The sequence below is a fragment of the Anser brachyrhynchus genome (assembly GCF_964034855.1).
Source record: "Anser brachyrhynchus genome assembly, chromosome: 21".
Lineage (NCBI taxonomy): Eukaryota > Metazoa > Chordata > Aves > Anseriformes > Anatidae > Anser > Anser brachyrhynchus.
The window spans coordinates 7,703,025-7,716,911 of record NC_137714.1 but is presented as its reverse complement, the minus strand read 5'-3'; the positions used below and the strand labels follow the sequence as shown (position 1 = coordinate 7,716,911).

Sequence of the window (13,887 nt, the reverse complement as noted above, 5' to 3'; positions counted from 1 at the left end):
TTTAATCAGAGAATTTAACCCCTCCCAGCCCCCACCTCCATATCAAGATGAAATCATTAACTACATTTAGCCTCACATTTTGATATCTCAGAGTTGAAACGCTCGTAACCGAATGATGCTAAAATTAGAACCAAGAACTCCTTTCTAGCCCTGCAACCCACACAAGTAAACCCAAGACCTTTCCAGGAGAGAGCATGAACTAAGTAATGCACATTTTTGCTGTGTACTTTGCTGGGATAGGAAGAGAAAAGATTTTTGAATGAAATTGGCAAAGAGAAAATTTTTCCTGCAGTATTTTCAGTCAGACTTTAACAACCTCAGTAACGAAACAGGGCTATCTATCTCACATGGAAAACCGTAGAGTTTATCTTTGTATTGGTCTATACAACATTCACTGCTTTGGCTGTGACAGAATAGATCAGGTCCTTGGATTGTCTGTTTGACTACCAATTACATGAGTCTTCCCAGAATTTTCATCTACACAGCCACTACTGGCTGCCAGACACTGCTCCCACACAAGCCACGCGCTGCGTGTCCCACAGCAGAACACCACTCTGTACCAGAACTTGCAGGTGCTTTGCTGGACCTGAGAAAATTTTAGCAGGACCTGAAATGGTTACCGCTCTGAAAAAGAGTAAAATTAAATGTCATCCACTAAGGAATTTTTAAAGCAAAACAAACAGAATTAACCGTGTTTGCATACCACAAATTCTGGACAGCATTAAAAAAGAGCATTACGTTACAGCTAAATAGTCAACAGCTGGAAGATTAAATATGTTTATTTTAGTAGTATAAGGTGGTTTTACAAACAATTTTTTAGGTTTTGCAATATACACAGAAGAATCATTACAAACAAAAGCAAAATATCTTCTCAATAATAGGGACTCTATGCAGCCTGAAAATAAAATTAAATCTCTGTTTCTCTTTAAAATGCATCTCAGTAAACATTCCTCTCCATCACTGATAAAACGTACATCTAGAATAAATGACTTTTGGGGGGGGAGTGGGAAGGAAGGGGAGGGTTAGAATAGGGGGACATACCCTAAAAATAAAACGTAAAAAAAAAAAAAAAAAGGGAGGAAAAATGATTATTCTCTTCAGCTTGCTATATAACTCTAAATATGTTCATCTAAAAAAATTAAATATATCTTTTTTTAAAACATATCATTGAAAATTTTGCGTGGCAGTGCAATACAGAAGTAGTAAAATTCATCCAAAAAGTGCTATGTACAGCAGCATTGTTAAAATACCATAAAGAAGGAATGGTTCTGTTTTCAAGGAAAGATTAGTGTGCTTTTTAGCCATTTCTGAATTAGCGTCAGAAGATATTTCCTGTTTCTTTTTTCTAATTCCCTTCTCTTGTCTCATTCCCAAAGATTATGCTTTGAGACAAGGAACAGTCACAGTTCAGTTTATGTGCATGTGTACATATATAGGCAGACATACATACCTACATACACACAGATGTATATATATATATATTTATATATATATAAACAAGCTTAGTTAAAAAAAAAAAAAAGGAATTGCTTTGGAACATGGTGAGAATTCTTCAAAGAGTGAGGCAATATGGATTTTCACTGAAATAAACAAGTCCATGATGGAAGATAGGCTTTATCTACTGCGTTAATACGGAAACAATTCCACTGCAGTTTTGACCATTTCCCAGATGCCTCAAACTTTTCAAAGAAACAGAACAAGGGACATGATTTTAAATCCAGCCTCCTTTCATGGATCCCTAACTCGTAAGAGCAACATTTACCTTAGCAGTCATTGACATCACGTTGATGGTTAGCTGTTATACAAAGCAATTACTGAAATTAGCACGGAACGTGAGTTTTGCGCAGAGCGAACTGTAAGTGCCAAGCAGTGCTCACACACAAAGGAGGCCAGATTTGAGGCTGGAGAAAGTGTAATAAAAAAGCGAGGTCAGGTCATTAAGACTAAAAATGTAAGTCTCTGATTAAACTCGGTTGTTCTAATTCCACAGACTGATGACAAATTTAGCACTCATTTATTCTTTTGGAGTTGTGGTCTAAAGTACCTTTACCATCAAGGGAGGGCCAGGAAGCACTAAGCCGTACGAGGATATTTTGTGCCTCTCAGGTCCCTGTTTTGTTTTGACAGAAATGTAAACATCACCTTACTCAGTGCTCACCAGAATTACAGTTTCAGCATAAAGAAGACTTCTGTGTCAGTGTTATAATCAGTTTGGTTCTTAGGCTGGGTTGTAAACACGGTAGGAGAAGCTATATCCATACAAACTGCTTTTGCAACGCTGCAGGCTCCCTCTGGATTCCCCCTCTCCTCAATGGGGCTCCCACCCAGCTGGCCGAGGCTTTGCAGCCGCTGCCTCTCCTGAGCCTGCTTGGCCCGGTTGGCGATGTACCGCACCCTGCTCTGGCTGCGGGAGGAGGACCTGCGCAGGAGTCCCAGGCTCTCCCCTTCCTCTTCAGATTCAGTTGGATCAAGACTGATGGGGGAAGTGATATCATTTTCCTGCTGAAAGGCCGTCAGCTTCTTTAGCTGCTCAGTCAGTTCATCCTGGGATTTGACAGAGGACCTCAGGCCTGAAGAGCGGCGCTGCTCCCGCATCGATCGAGTGACAAAACTCCTGCTGATGCTACGGTATTTGCTTTCGAAAGTGCACACGATATCATCCGAGGTAAGGTCTCCAAGACTCTTGGATTTTGCCTGGTTGTTCCCAACCATATCCTGGGCTTTGGATTTGTTAGAAGATTGCCTGAGACTTTCAATGTACAGCCTGCTCCAGGTATGCCTCCTAGGAATGGATGAGAACGCATCTTGAGGACTCCTGGCAAGAGGACGGGGGCAGAGCTCATCCGCCGGCAGCTGGTCAGACCTCAGGTTAGGATTGGATTTGCTCTTGCTCACCATTGGCATTTCGTTAGCTGATGTTGTAGCAGACCGTGGGCGCATACCCCTTCTAGCTGCAAGGGGCTCAAAATTCTCGTGACGGATGCCAAGATCTGGGAGGCTTTTGCGAGCTAGATTGGGTAGAGAGAGATCTATCACAGTGTCATTGGAGGACATGCTGGAAGAGGAAGACATGCTGTCACGATGACTGCTGCAATCTAGCTTGCTCCAGATCCGGTCATTAACTGTGGCATCAAAGTATACTTCTGCTGCTGGAGATATGCTACTTGGGTTTTTTGTTAAAGCTGAGGAGTCCGACATCTTCATCCCTTCACTCTTTGACTTCCTTACTAACACGTAAGAGCTCGTCTGAGAAGGTAGCGCCTGTACAGCCTGGGCTTTCTGGAAAACATCTGGAGGCAAAGTTGTCTGTGTGCCGTTAATCACTTTGTTTTGCTGCAGGACAGCCGCTGCACCAAGTTTTTGACCTTTCAATTCAATGGTGTTTTTCAAGTCTGTTAATACCTGAACTGTCTGGTCATTTTGCTTCTGGCAGTTTTCAACAGGTTGGCCAGTAGCCTTACCTGCTGCCACTACCGGCCGGGCTTTTTGAGGATGCACTGCCAAACTAGGCTGACCTTCAGCTTCACTGCATACCTGTGTCCAACCATTTTCTTCTTTGAGAGGTCCTGCCATGCTTGTCCTCTCATCTTCTTGGACGGATATACTTGTGTCAGCTGCTCTCATGGCTGCCTGCACTTGGTCTTCCGCAGCCAGATTTGGTCTTTGTTGTCTAGTGAGAAGAACTTCTTGAGGCTGGTTGGATGGGCTTCTTCCTTTGGACTGAGACTCAGTGGAATGATCAGACACAGACCCTTCTTCAGAATCACTGTAAGTAACGGGCAGGGGGAAGAAGAGGCTGGCATGATGGTTTTCATTGGCAACAACAGGCTCTTCAGTGATAGTTTCTAGGCTGCATAAAGAAGTGACTGACCTCTGCATTGAGAAGTGGCAGACATCTATCGGAGATATGAAAGAGAGGAAAAAGAAAGAAACAAGAAAAACAGACACATGGTTAATTAGCCATTATGAAGACCAGTTTAGCTGCAGATCTATTCTTTATGTGGTATCCTTTTGCATTTAAGGTAGCAGTTGCATACAGTAATAATAATTTTTTAAAATAACTTAAGATTTCAAATGCCTAGCTAAAGGAAGCAAAAATTTCTATTTATTCAATTTGAGCTGCCCCAAAAGCCTCTTGCTTTTGAAAAATCTCAGTCTGTGCATACTGGCAACATACTATTTTTTGTTGTCTTATTCAGAGCGTAACTGTATGCATCCATTTCTTTTTGCCTTTGTATCCCCTCTTAGAATCCAACCTTTCGTCCTCCACCATCCAGCACCAGCTGAATTGCTCTTTTCCTTCTTCCCAGCACTCAAACACGACAGCACCTCCGATCATAACCAAACCATATACAATAATCAGAACATCGTTGCCCGACCGATAGATGTGATTCTAATTATCGGTTACTCAAAAGAGAAGCACCATAGGACTTCTGAAGCAGGTTAGCAGTAAAACGATCTGTGTATGTACAATGAAATGTGGTCAATACGCCTTTTAAAACCAAGCCAAACCAACCGACCAAAAACTTGAAACAGTAACTTTGTTTTCCTAAAAGTCTTCGGTTTCTTTTTCACACACAGAAGCATGCTTCATGAACACCAGGCCAACAGCACGACCCTGAAGACTCACTACATCCACCAGTTACCTGAAAAAACCCCACTCCACCTGCAGTGTTTCTACCCTGTATCCCACAAGCCAAGCAATCATGCCAAAAAGACTGCTCCCACATCTCCAAACCACAACACGAACATGCTGCAAGAACTAGCGATGCACCGAGGCAGACAACAACCTCAGGAGTATCGGAGCAGATCATTTTAAGGCAGGAAGCAAATAAAAACCAGGAGTACAGGCAACAAGGTGCTCGAATCAGTGACACTCGGTTGACAGTTACCTTTAACTTGCTTGTCCTTTCAGTTCTTAACTAGACAGGGAGAGTGTGCATGTAGAATAATGGGACAGAACAGAGGAAAAATCCAGTTAATGTAGGGAAGGCAGGTGCACATAACAGGATAAATTAGTGCTGAGGGAGGGAAGGGAAACAAATATTCACACATTTTTGTAGGATCCTAAGAATTTCTGACCAACCAGAGCACTCAGTGGAATCCATAAATGGACAGATATTAAGTCCACTTCTTTTGCTATAGAAAAAAAAGCAATTTTTGCTACCCCTGAAGAAAGCTTTAGTAACATAATATGAGTTTATTCCCACCTGCCACACAGAATTTGGTATAAAGCCTACATTTACACTGGGTGCAAATAAAATGGCCAAAAGACATCTGTCATCACTGGAGCTTGGAAGGCATCAGTGCAGCATAAAGCCGTACCACTGCAATGAGACAAAATGGAGACCCCACAGAAGAGACACGCATTTACAGCACGTTCCTAAGTCAGACGAGGCATAAATATAACGACACCTGCTTCCCAGGAACTGATAGCCCATGTTCACTTCAAGTAAGACCAGGCTGGAGGACCCCAGCATGAGCCCAAAAGCTTTATGGCCCAACCAGATTCGGACTTGATGACTATTAAAAAAAATTAAGTATCCAAAAGAGCTTTGTCTTCTCTTTTCCAGCTCTTTTTCGCTCAGGTAAAACTCTTCCTCCACTGAAAGTAATGAGAAAGCTTCCACAGGCAGCACTGCTTCAGAACCAAATGTGTGCATTTACTTGTTCATTTGGCCTCCTGCTTGCCGAACCCCAGAGCAGAAAACACTGAGGAGCAATGCACTCCACTGGTCCAGGGGAAGGAAGCGAGCACTAAACCCGCTCCCCGATGCTACAGACAAAATAATCTGCATTGCCAGGAAATGCCAAGAGCATACTAGGTCTTTTCTTTTCAGCAGCAGTTTTTCCAAGTGACAAGAAACTGAACGAGAGACAGCCGCTGAACAGCTGGTACTTCATTAGTCGGGAGTCTTAAAAGGCATGAAGGCACCTTGACTGTTGAAGGCATACACGTACATAAGCATCCACCAGTCACAACATGGCCAAGTTTGGGGGATCTGCAGGAGTCCAGAGCTGGTCAGACTGATAAAACCCCCTTCTCCCCATCCAGGCTAGGTCGTCTACAAAGATCAAGACGCGCTTACAAGGCAAAACACTGGAATCTGTAATGCTGTTGCCATAAAGGGGACAGACGAGACTACACTTTCCTGCCTCGCCCTTGTGGCGCTTCCCATCAGCAGAATGTGAATTATGAAATGCAGCCGTGTTAGGCTGCTGTTAGTGGTTTCCTTGGTGCCTTGGCCCAGGGCACTAAAGGAGCGGGCGGATGGGGAAAGCACGCTGTTTGTGCAACAGTGCTTGTCACCGGACCGTCAGCGTCCAGGCCAAGTGACTATTGCACAATTTTAAAGGTTTGCTGAGTCCATGCGTGAGAAGTCAGATGGATTTAATCAAATTTCAAGCGTATCACAATATTTGTTTAGTAACTTAGGGGGCTAGCAGGGGAGCTGGCACTGACAATGGGAAGCGGTTCCATATGTCACGCTACTCAGAGCTTATGAAAAGCCCAATGCCAATAACTTAGGCATAGGAAGGGTTCTGCTGTTTTGGATTAATTTCAAGTGACAGGAATTGGCAAACTTCTTCCTTCCCCCTGTTGCCCTGGTATTTTCCTGAAACCTCAAAGCAGATACTGGGAAAAATTAAAAAAGAAAGAAGAAAGAAATTTGATCACAGGAATAGAATATTTTAGATTTCTGTATGAGGCTTTCAAAGAAGCCCACTATAGACGGACAAGAATGTATTACTGAAAAAGGGATTATGTTTTGAGAAGCACCGAAGTCACTTAAGGGTTCCTGAAAATGTAACCATCGATGCCCAAATTCCTTAGACAACTAAGTGGAAGGAATCTGAAGAGACACTCCTGAAGTCATAGGCAAAAGCTGTATTTCTTTATTTCCTTTTCACAGCTCTGTTAAAGAGAGGAAATTTTGTCAAATCTCTTCTTGTCAAAATCTCTTCCATTTCTTCCCCTCCCTACCAAATCAGGGAAAAAAAAAAAAAAGCCAGTATACTTCGGTAACCTCTGTTCCTATTTTCCATTTTCACAAACGTACAGTTCATTTCTAAAGATACAGCCACACGATCCCAGTGAGCACATGCGTATCCCTGGCTTGAAACAACTCTAAAATAAAATGCTGTAGCTTAAGCAGCCTTCCTTTAAACGCACAGATTTTACTTTGCAATTGGGAAACGTTAACAGTCCACATAGCTTGGCTGATGTCAAGTGACATCAGGTCACATACCTTGCTTGCTTTATATTATGTAACTGTGTGCCCTCGGGTCACAGTCAAATCACGCAAACAACATTTAGCACATCTAAGTATTTGCATACTGAGAATTAATATGTGTAGGGCCAGAATGGTCAAGTGTGATCTCTTGAATAACCCAGACCAGAGAATTCCGTCCACTGATCCCCGAGTTGATCTCAGTAACTTACACACGAAACTGCAAGTTCTTTGAGGAAGGGACTGGTTTGTTGTTAGAGGAGTGCACATTAAATAGCAGCTCTGCTGTGGTTATTGCTCAATAAAACACAAACACTGGTAGTGGAAATAATGTTTGTTAACATGGTTTTCCCATATTCAATCTCTACTTAATGCTCTGGTTTGGATCTTAAAATTTACTTAGTATCATACCACATTCGCTAAAAAATAAAAACAAAACACAAAATAACAAGGAAACAAAAAAACCTTGAACAAGCAATCCAAACATTCATGGACTACTGACAGTTTTACTACTGCAGATGGTCAGCTAGGTGTGGGAAGGACTAATCTAAACCAGACACATCTACAAAAAAAGTAAAATAAAAATATTTATGCAATTTCTTTCTTGTCATTGCAAAAAATAAAGAAAAAGCGCTCTTGCTAGCAAAACAACATAGAGCAGGTTCTAAGACGCTACGTAGCAGCTGAGACAATGATGTGATCTAAGGTGGAGAAGGGTGAAGAAAATCTAGTCTTACCAGCAAAGAATATAGGGGATTTACTTCGAATTTCCTCCAATTTTTGAACGAACAAGGCATTCATTTCCCTCTGTAGGGTGCCCACTTGCCTTCGAGAAGTTTCAGACCAGCGCTTGGGGAATTCTGGGCTTCCAAGGCTTTCTAGACTGCTGGAGTTGGAGGATATAGAGCCATTGCTGGCTGGAACCAAGTTGACAGTGCTTCCGTACTTGCCACCTGACTGGCACTGCCACCGCTGCCGGGAATGAGCCTTTATTCCGTGGCATTTAGATTCAACATTTTTCTTCCCTGGGGTCACAAAAGACTGGGTGCTCCTTGTTAGGTCATCGGCATTTCCAGGGCTGCTGCAAGACTGCAAATCTGACTGCGGTCTGGGCTGGCCTTTAACACCCCAGTCTTTTAGCTCTAACCTCTCTTCTCCAGTTATACTGCTATACTGCTCATGGTGAAGCGTATCTTTAGCGAGAGGCCTGGTAGGATGGTCGCTCCACTTGCTTTCTAGATCTGGGCTTTCTTTGGAACCAATCATGCATTTCATGCAATTGGTGGCCACTCCAATCCTACCAGAGCTGTTGATGGCGCAGCGTGCAAAGACGCTTTGCTTCTCGCTCTGGTGCTCCTGAAGCCGGACCCTGTTAGACCTCTGTATGGGTTCACTGAAAGCAGCACCCCCTCGAGCACAACCGTGGCTTTTGGCTTTACGAGAACTATAGGCCTTACCTTTCAACCCTTTGCCATGTACCTCCCCACTGGCACCATCTCTGGGAGCTGGTGACAGAGGAGCATTTTCTGCCTCTTGCTCAAAGCGAGGCTGTGAGGCAGCTTCTGCTTCACGGTCTTCGCTGGCCCCTTCAGAGCTGTTGTCTTTTGTGTCAAAAGCAATTTCGGGAAAGCCCTTCTTCTTCTTCTGGCTTTTGGTGGGGGCACTTGCTGTCCGTCTCAAGATGTGGCTGCTAAAGGAGTGTTTGCGGTGGAGCTGACCAGCAGCATGACTGTCCAGAGAGGCCTGCTTTGGATTTCTGAGAAACAGGCCCTTTAGGCCTAGAGCTTGTTTGACCTGGAAATTCAAGAAAAAGAAAAACTTACTAGGAAGTGCAAGTCTCCTCCTTTGGGCACAGGAGCTCAAGTTCGATGATCAAATCACACAGACTCATGCACTACACACACGCATGCACATGGAGTCCTCTGCCATATGCCTACCATCAGCATGAGAACGTAGCCAAAAATAGGACAAGAATTAAAAATGGAGGAGATCAGTAGCAACAGTTTTGCAAAAATTTCACACCTTTTTTGTTGAACCGTGTTTACATAAAATTTTCCAACCAGCCTTATCTTGCCATTATTTTCTTACTAGCTTATAGCTACTTACAACAAAAACACAATCACAAAATATTGAAGAGAAAAAGTGAAAAAGGAAATACTTCCATGTATAAGGGCCTAGTTCTCAAAGCTGAAGAGTTTCTCAGTGCATGTGGAAAGTAACAAAACTCAGGTATTCGTAATGCCACACAACTCAGACTCTAAGATTAAAGTTGAAGGGTTTCCTTTCAAGCAATACAGCTTTCTGGTTTTGTTGTTTTTTTGTTTTTAAACACAAAGCTCTGTGAGGTATGGGCCATTTTCCCAACACAACGTGCATGTTTAAAACAGTTCTGTCCCAACAGATTCATCATGTGGATACACAGCAGAACATGGAGGAGGCACAGGAAATCAAGTCACCACAGTAATCCAGGAAAACAGAACAGTTTTGAAAAATTGAGCATGTTTTTCAATTTTAAAAAATGCAATTTTGTAGACTTTAAAATGTTAGGATAGGGCCAATTAGAATTGCAAAAGAATTAAATTAATTGGAAACACAGAGCTGAATTACCCAACTTGTGCAGGACACAATACTTGGGCAGAACTGCACATTAAATCCTGCCAAATCCAACTTTTCCTGTCTCTTATACTGGAGATACCAACTAGCACTCATACTTTAGACAAGGACTTTGTAGCATGCAACCAAGGTCCGAGCAGGAACAAAAAGAATGCTCTGAATAAATGACAGGAGGAAGCACAAAAATAAAACTAAAAAAGGAAAGAAAAAAAAACCACAGTACACACACACACACAAAACAGGCTGTAGAATGGCAGCAATTAAAAAGATATTTTTAAATCATTTCAATTTTAATTTTCATGCAACATTGGGCAGTTACAGAATTTAAATGATAGTGACCTTTTAGGCTAAAGAATATTCTTGACTTAATACAGATAATAACAAATTGGATGTTCAAATGGAGCTTTACATTCTTTAGAAGCTGTCAGGAAATACACAGTGGACATTAAAGTATCATATTTTGGCTTTCAGCATAAACGAGATTGGCACTGCACTTGCATCGAGCACTACCACGAGCAGCAGTTACGTGTGACAACTATGTGTGTGGCACAGGATCTTCAAAGAGTTCTCTTTTTTCTCCTGTGTGATTACATTTGATCATTTCCTACCACACCACACATCCAAAGACACTCATGTATGTTTTCATCGCTGAAGAAACACATTATAAACAAAGGAAGTTAGTCGGGTTGGTAAGAGAATACTTCCCACACTTTGGCTCTTATTTAAGCATTGAATATATATAACCACTAACTGTTAAGGATCTCCCACCTTCATCCGGCTGATTTACATTTCAGTGAAACTGAAAGAGTCTCAGCATTCCTGTAAACATTCCAGGTGTACTTGCCAACTTTTAAAGCTGATGTATGATAAAGGGTAGATGGGGTTTGCTCTGTGCACAGAGCCCCATACATAAAAATCAGTTAAAGAGAAAGCATTTCCCTTCTAATCTTCTCCTCCTTTGTTCCCTTCATTTCCCAGTTAGATCAGACTCTTTAGTATCAGTAGTTCTCTTCCTCAAGCGTAAACAATGAACAAAAATACAGCACACAAGCATTGTAAGAAACCCATGATAAATGTGATCAGCATCAGTGCTTGTTGGCACCTGCTGTCCGTTCAACTCCGTTACCCCGAGATGTCCCACGTGAGGCCACTTTTCTGCAGTGCTAAACAACAGGTCGGAAATACCTCATTTAAATTACAATGGTCTATCATTCACCCCCAAAATATTCGAGTACATGCTCACATATTTCAAGTTTTGCTTTGTAGGACCTCATGAATAGAATCAGCTGCACCGTACAGTAAGCTGCACTAGCTTAAAAGCTGCTTTTATTCATAAGTGTCCTGTGCAATCCAGCATGTGGAATCATGATTTATTCGCCTGAGATGAACCCGAGTGAAAGCATTCAGAATATTATTTCAGGCTGGAAGTTTAGCAGTTTCTGATTGAAGTTTAGCTACCACATGCCAAGATCCAGTGTGAGAAAGAGATGGCTAAAAGGAGACATAAAATGGACTTTACAAATATATACAGGGTAAGATAAAGAAGTTAGGGAGTGCTTTTTTTTCCCATTTGTGGAGGAAACAGTGCCAATAATACATGGCAGAGAAAATGTAACTGAAATATTAATACGTGCCCTGTGAGAGCCAGGCTATTGAGCAGTCTGCTTGGACCATGGTGGATTCAGCTTCCACTAGAAAGCTTCAAAATGAGATTCAGCATTTGTTAAGGAGCGAAGCAAAAAAATCTTCTGCTCCAATTGCTGCAAGTTGGCAAGTACACATATTTATTGCTATAAAAATCACACAATATAAATGTTTGCAAAATCCAGAACAAAAATTGTCATACACACATACAAACAATATCCCCAAAAACAAAAGAAAGAAAAGCACTGATGAAATGGGTGACACACAGTGCAGGACCTCAGGTATCGTTCTAGTTCCTTTGGTGCATCTTTGTTAAGTTAGCCACTATTGCTTGAATCAATGGACTGATTCAAGAATGCAAAGACAAATTTGGTTAACTTACAAAAAAAAAAAAGGAAAAAAGAGAGCCATTTTGACGGAGATCCAGAATATGTGCTTTCAGCCTCTACTCCAGCTTTCACTGGCCTATTTAATTCTTCAGGAGACTTAAAAAGCAGCATGAGGCTTTCCCACAATTTAGCAAACAATTCACTGTTGAATGTTCTTTTCCACGTGAAAGAATTACAGCATATAAGAGAAAAGACAGTAAGTAGAGACTTGAAGAAGAGAGAAAGAGAGGATCTAGAAGGACTTTTATCCTGGATCTACTTCATAAATGGAGGGCTCTCTGGTTGATCAATGACCCAATAGAACTGACCAAGCCAAATGTCACAATCCACGTTACATGAGTTGAAGAGCTTCAAAATGCTACTAAGGGAACACTGATGCTAACAGAGTTAGAGGCATGCAGGTGTGTGGTGGTGGTCACTACACCTCCCTGTGGCAGGAGGGGTACCTTCAAGGCGTCTAAAAATGTTCTGCTTCTAAAAGTAGACTTTTTTTGACATAGAGAAGCCCACTGAAATCACAAACAGACAGAGTAAAGGCAAATAAGACACAAAACAGCAGTGAGAGAGAATCTCAAAGATATGCACATCTAGAAAAACACAAGAAATTCCACAATACATGAATAGACTACAGAAGAGACACAGACAAAGAGGAGTGTCTCCAAGAAAACAGTGCAATCTAGAAAAAAAACCAGTTAAACACTAGTTAAGGTGAAGGAAATCTAAGTCTGTGCTTTTGTGATGTTAAGCTACTGAGGGTGGAATATCTACATCTAGAAAAAAAAGCCCCCAAAGGTTAATGCTTGAAGTAGAATGTCTGCGTTAATAAAGGATGGGTAAAATCAGACTGATAACTGTGGTGATTTTTCTGCCAATAATTAGAAGAGGGGAAACAGTTCTTATTTTAGCAAAACTCTGTTGCCTGAAATTCACAGCAGAACTCGATCCGGAGACCAAAGCAGAAAGGGCCATGTAGTGCTTCTTCAATATTTTCTTCATATTTTCACATGACTGTGAACATGATCTCTTTCACAAAGCACTGCAGTCAAGAGCAGTGACTTGGAAGCTGATGCAGTTATCAGTCACTACGGCAGGCAGACCCAGCTTGTCTTTGCCCCATTTGACAGTGGATACTAAACTCCCGGCTTCGATTGCTAATGAAGAATACTCAAATATCTGCTATCCTTACAATATCAGCACAGAGGACATCACCTGAAAGCAGTGCACAACTGGAGCATAAAGACTGCATACAGCACTGGGAGGTAGAAGAGAATCTGTATGTTCTCCGTCATTTTGACTAAGAAGAAGAATTCACAAAAGGATGAGTAGGGTTGGTAAGGGCAGTCAGCCTCTCTGCTGGAGCCACACAGCAAACAGATGCCTGTTTTCATTAAAGGACAGAGGTGAAGGACACCGCCACTAATCAGATCAGATCAATTCCTACTGGCCTTGTGCGCAAGGATGAGCTACCTGACCTTCTCGTAACAAGCCTGGAGAGTTTGGTAGAGCTGTTCAAGAAAGAGCAGTAGGCCTGAACTCAGGAACTCCAAAGAAGTTCATAATAAAATTTAAAGCTGTTTGAATCTGTGCAAATGCACACATCCAGCAAGCGTCTGCAAGGTTACTGACAAATCACATCCCTACCCACTGTCAATAAAGGGCATGACTTACACACGATATACTTCCCTTGAGACCAAAAATAACGTCAGGAAAGATCTTAGCATTGAAATACTCAGATTGCCATCACTCTTCCCTGAAGATTTGGACTGGCCTTTTAACCATGACCTCCATGTTAGCCTTTTATTTCTGACAGACCCTACAGTCAGAAATTAAAATTTTTTTCTGTCTTACTCAGACCAGCACTGTCTCTCTTTTACCCAAAGCTTTTAAAGCCTCTTGCTCCATAGAGCTACCTTCAAACAGATACATAATACCATCACACAGAGTTTCAGGCAGTACTCCCATCCCTATCCTGATGAAGCTATATCTGCCCTAAGGCTTTTGTGTTAGAC

At 42.0% G+C, this 13,887-nt stretch overlaps 1 protein-coding gene across 14 annotated transcripts in view; it reads right to left on the bottom strand.

Moving 5' to 3' along the window:
• Positions 1–761: 761 nt before the first annotated feature.
• Positions 762–13,887, bottom strand: part of PLCH2 (phospholipase C eta 2) — an 85,485-nt gene continuing 72,359 nt past the window's right edge. For all 14 annotated transcript variants that reach the window (XM_080564431.1, XM_080564418.1, XM_080564419.1 and 11 more), the window contains 2 exons: positions 8,690–9,026; positions 762–3,896 (listed from right to left, as the gene is read on the bottom strand). In XM_080564431.1, the coding sequence (XP_080420557.1) occupies positions 2,164–3,896; positions 8,690–9,026 (2,070 nt within the window). In that variant the 3' untranslated portion in view covers positions 762–2,163. The remainder of the gene's footprint in view (positions 3,897–8,689; positions 9,027–13,887) is intronic.